This window comes from Sarcophilus harrisii, chromosome 5 (assembly GCF_902635505.1).
Source record: "Sarcophilus harrisii chromosome 5, mSarHar1.11, whole genome shotgun sequence".
NCBI classification, from domain to species: Eukaryota; Metazoa; Chordata; class Mammalia; order Dasyuromorphia; family Dasyuridae; genus Sarcophilus; species Sarcophilus harrisii.
In genome coordinates, this window is record NC_045430.1 from 95,034,805 (window position 1) to 95,039,219 (window position 4,415).

Consider the following 4,415-nt stretch of genomic DNA (forward strand, 5'->3'; position numbering starts at 1 on the left):
AAGGTCTCTCTTAAGAACTTTAGAACTGATTGTACAACATGGGAAACACTGGCACAGGATGGCCCAGCATGGTGTGCTCTCATCAAAGTACTGAACAGAATTGAATTAGCTCAGAAGAAACACATAGATGGAGAGCAGTTGACTATATCTTCTATATAATAATCTCAATAAACTATGCCAGAACATTTCTCTGATCTACCAATTTAGTAACCATAACTAAAAAAATAAATAAAGCTAGTCTAACATGACCTAGTCTTATTGAAGCTATGTTGACTGTTAGTAATCCCTAATTCCCTTCCTAGAGGTCTACAAATTAGAATTTCATTTTGAGATTGTTTTCAAGGAGTGGCTTTGAGCTGATTCTGTCTTTGGCAATGATTATTGATGCAGGGGTGGGGGAGGTTATGAGTGGTGAGTGAAATGGAGGAAAATCATAGCTGTATTTTTATGGACCTACTCATGAGATAATTAGATGGGCCTGGAAACATTTTGAAAACTATCTTCTCTAATAGTACTTTGTGTCTTTATCCCAACACTTGAAGTGAATGTCTAATTATAAGGCTTAATTATAAAGATGGAGAACATTTAGGTAGTGAATATAATTATTCAGGTAAGAGATGTCAAGGTCCTGAACTAGGGTGACAGTTGTGTGAGTTGAGGAGCTGATGTGAATGAATAATGCTGTGGAAGTAGAATAGATGAGATTTGGATTATGAGGAAAAGCAGAGGGGGAATTAATTAGACCATGGACCCTAGGCTTTCTAGATCCTGCTCTTGTCCAGTAACTACCACACACCCAGCATATTTGTCTGGTTATATCTACTATTCTTCTGCCTCCTTACCTGTCCTCAGCAGAGGCTCCATCCCATGAAACAGAGAAAGCCCTGAATTATGGATGAGAGATACAAAATTAGGCTTTGGTGAGGAGGAGGAATCAGTGTTAGAGCACTGCAGAATTTTTTTGGCCAGGCTATAGTATTTCCTGCTACCCTTCTTCTATCAATCATGTGTACCTAGAGACCTGCTTTATTGCCTTCAGTAACAAGATAGGCAGGCCTTGATTCCTAGAACTAAAGCTCTACTGAAAGATCTGAGAATAAGACCAACAGGAAATAAAGCACCTCAAAGGTGAAGAATGGGGCCAACATAGGTAAGGTTGGGATGAGGAAAGTATTAGGAAAGAGAGCTGATCTATCAGTCTCTCAATCATCCTCTTCCTGTGGGCAGTGCCTTTTTAACAAGGGTACTTGAGTTCTTCCTCACTTCCTCCATGGTACAGGATCAACATAAAAGCAGGTGGCTCAGAGTAGCAACCTGTTCCAGACCCCTGAAGCAGCCAAAATGATGTCTCTGCTCCCTCTGCTCCTGCTTGGCATTGTGTTTCCAGCAACTCAGGCCATACAATTCAAGAAATGTGAATTGTCCCAGATATTTAAGGAAGAAGGCATGGAGAAATATTTTCCTCTGCCTGAATGTGAGTTCTCTTTACCCTGGCTCTGTCTCTAACACTTTCACTTAAAAATCTTTTTAGTGTTGTCCCCTCTTCCCCTTTCTTTCCCCCTTCTTTTTTCCTCTTCCTATTAATTACTCCCCTCTTCCCTCTTTTCTTTCTGCTCCTCTTTTTCTCTGAACTCTAGAAGTGCGGTTGTAGAGCCATCTAATCTAACTCCCAAATCATGAATCTTTTACAAATCATCAAAAATATGCCTATTATTTAATTAGATTTCTCCTCTCTCCTCTCCTCCTTGCTTCTCTGTCACTTTCTTTTTGAGTCCTAATGGAATCATAATTTCCATTATGGTCTGTAGTTATTCTAACTATATAATTATAATTGAAATGGACTATCAAAAGCCATATAATCTAATTGTTTAAATCATGACTTGTCTACAAATGGCTTCCTTGCAAATTGTCAATGATGACCCTATTAGTTAAATTTCCTTCTCTTCCCTTTTTTCCTTATCTTCTCCTGTCTTCTACCCATTCTTCTTCTCCATTTCTTCTTTTTTCCTTCCTCTTTTCTTTCTTTCTTTTTATACCCTAGTATTTTAACTTACAAGCAGTTTCCTAATTTCCTCTCCTTTTCCTTCATTTTCTTCTTTTTCTTCCTCTCTCCTCTTCTCAAATCATATACTTGCAGTTGGAAGAAATATTAAAGATTATCTATTCAAAATCCTACCTAGATTTTTTTTCAATCCACCTGTTAATCATTCCCTTTCCTCTGCTTATTTCTTCTCTCACTCTCTTCCTCCCTCTTCTCTGTCCATTCTCTCATCTCTATGTATACTTTTCTCCTGATCTCTGTGGTCCTTTGGTTCTCTCCCTTTCCTTCCCCTCAATAACCTACTCAGTAATCCTAATTGGTCTGGGGGGCCTTTGAGTCCTATCTCTGTCCAACCTGGAGAGCTGTTTAACCACTCTCCCTTTATTTCCTTTAGTGATTTGTACTGTCTTCCATATCAGTGGCTTTGAAACTGAAACTAAAGTCAATAACAAGGGCCACCAAGAATATGGAATATTTCAGATCAGCAACAATGGCTGGTGTGCTGAAAAGGAAGAAGATATAACAAAAAGTGTCTGTGGCATTCTTTGCACCAGTGAGTAATTTCACACTTTACTGTTCTTTTAACTTCTGGTCTCCAATATCTTTTCTTTGAGCTATTTTGGAGGTATTCTCTTTTGCATCATTACTTATAAGGCTTTGGGCTTTAGTTGTGGGCCTTGAATGGACAATCTTTACATTGGCATTGTAATGTGTAACATTAAAAATATAACTACATTTTTCCTAGCTAAGATCTCAAGATTCAGGGCAGGCAAAAAAAAAACAAAACTGTCAGAAACTTGGTAGCTAACATATCATTTCTGGGTGACATTGGCTCCTCAGGCTGAGCTCTCTCCCTGGAAAGGTCCCCAAGTATTTTCTTTTCCCAAAGAGACTATACTCCCTATGTAAGAACAAGAGATCAAACACAAAATCTCAAGGCAGCCCCAGTACTGGCTAGGGATGGTTTCAGCTGGGAGTATTCCAGTTCCATTTACAGTAATGAGGGAACTTGGGGAGATCTCATTTTTCTGAGCAACATTCTTTAATTTCCATCTTCCTCCCTAATGCCAGAACTCCTGGATGATGACATTACTGATGACATTGCATGCGCCAAGAAGATCTTGCAGCTACCTAAAAGACTTGATTACTGGTAAAACATACATCTATCCCTTACCTGCCTTAAATATTTCCCTCACTCTAGCCCCAGATCTCCCAGCCTTGGTGTCCAAAAGAAACATAACACTCCCATGTCTCTAGTTCTTATCTAGTCATCCTAGCTTTCATCCATCAAATTTTCTGGCATAGACTCCCCAATACAAAGCTGAGAATCAGTTTTCTCTCCACATGGTTTCTTCCATTTCTATATTTATATTCCCACCCTTATTCTCCTTTCTTACTCTCAGAATTTGATTCTAACGCCAAACTGAGTATCAGTCATCATCCAACTGTCCTCTATAATTCCAGAATATCCTTGGGCAGTGGCTCAAAGTCAGTGTCAATGTCAGTGACATAACCATAATTAGGTGCTACATTTTATAATCAGTCTGGAAAGACCTCCATCGAGCCTCATCCCACTTTCTCTTTCCCACCTTTTACCCAAGTGTTCGGTTAAGATAAAACCACATCCACAAGCTTCCTCTTCTTGCCCTGGACCAAGGCTGCTAATCAGGTTGGCTTCTTTCTTTCCTTTCTTAGGAAGGCTCATAAAACATTCTGCCGTAAGGACCTGGATCAGTGGAACTGCTAGCCCAATACTGTTCTCAATGCCCCTCACTTATTTCTTCTTCTGGAACCTTTCCCTTGGATTAAGTGACTCCACGCTGCTTGCTCTAAGACCCTTCTGCCCCCCTTCCCAGCAAGGAATGACACCATGGGCACCACTATCAGCAATGTATTCTAGGACAAGGAGCTGCTACTTCAGTGGACTCTCACCTTGCTCAGTGTTCTCCTGAGACCATTTCCTCTATAGCAACTAGGGATACTTCATTATCTGTCTTGAATAAAAAGTTTATCTCTGAGAGGTTGTATATGTTTACTGGAGAAATGGATCTCAGGCAGAGGGAGAGAAACAGGGTAGAAGGATGGGTATATCGCCTCCAATCTATTATTTTGTGTCTCTATTAAGTAAAGAGGAATATAAAGAACGACGACTGTAATAAAAAAGATGGAGATTTTAGAACTCCCTGTTAGGGCTACAAGATGAGGGAGTGAACTATTAAGGGAGTGAACAGATTAAAGAACACTTTATGATAATGTACCAGTCAGCATTAGAAGCCATTAGAAGTATCTGCCATGTTCTTGCTGTCTCTCCCGTTCTTAGAGCAGCAGGTATGTCTTGCTTTCACTCCTTTCTGTTTATTTTCTTACATTAGTT

At 39.7% G+C, this 4,415-nt stretch overlaps 1 protein-coding gene across 1 annotated transcript; it reads left to right on the forward strand.

Moving 5' to 3' along the window:
- Window positions 1-1,263: 1,263 nt before the first annotated feature.
- Window positions 1,264-3,833, forward strand: LALBA (lactalbumin alpha). The gene is made up of 4 exons (XM_003772707.4): window positions 1,264-1,474; window positions 2,436-2,594; window positions 3,113-3,191; window positions 3,737-3,833. The coding sequence occupies exons 1-4, from the start codon at window positions 1,342-1,344 to the stop codon at window positions 3,786-3,788; spliced, it is 423 nt and encodes a 140-aa protein (XP_003772755.1). The 5' UTR covers window positions 1,264-1,341; the 3' UTR covers window positions 3,789-3,833.
- Window positions 3,834-4,415: the final 582 nt, after the last annotated feature.

Bases quoted from the DNA above. Each gene is read 5' to 3' on its own strand.
- LALBA (XM_003772707.4), top strand. From the start codon at position 1,342: ATGATGTCTCTGCTCCCTCTGCTCCTGCTTGGCATTGTGTTTCCAGCA. The intron at 2,595-3,112 runs GTGAGTAATTTC...CCCTAATGCCAG, and splicing joins CTGTGGCATTCTTTGCACCA to AACTCCTGGATGATGACATT. The intron at 3,192-3,736 runs GTAAAACATACA...TTCCTTTCTTAG, and splicing joins CCTAAAAGACTTGATTACTG to GAAGGCTCATAAAACATTCT.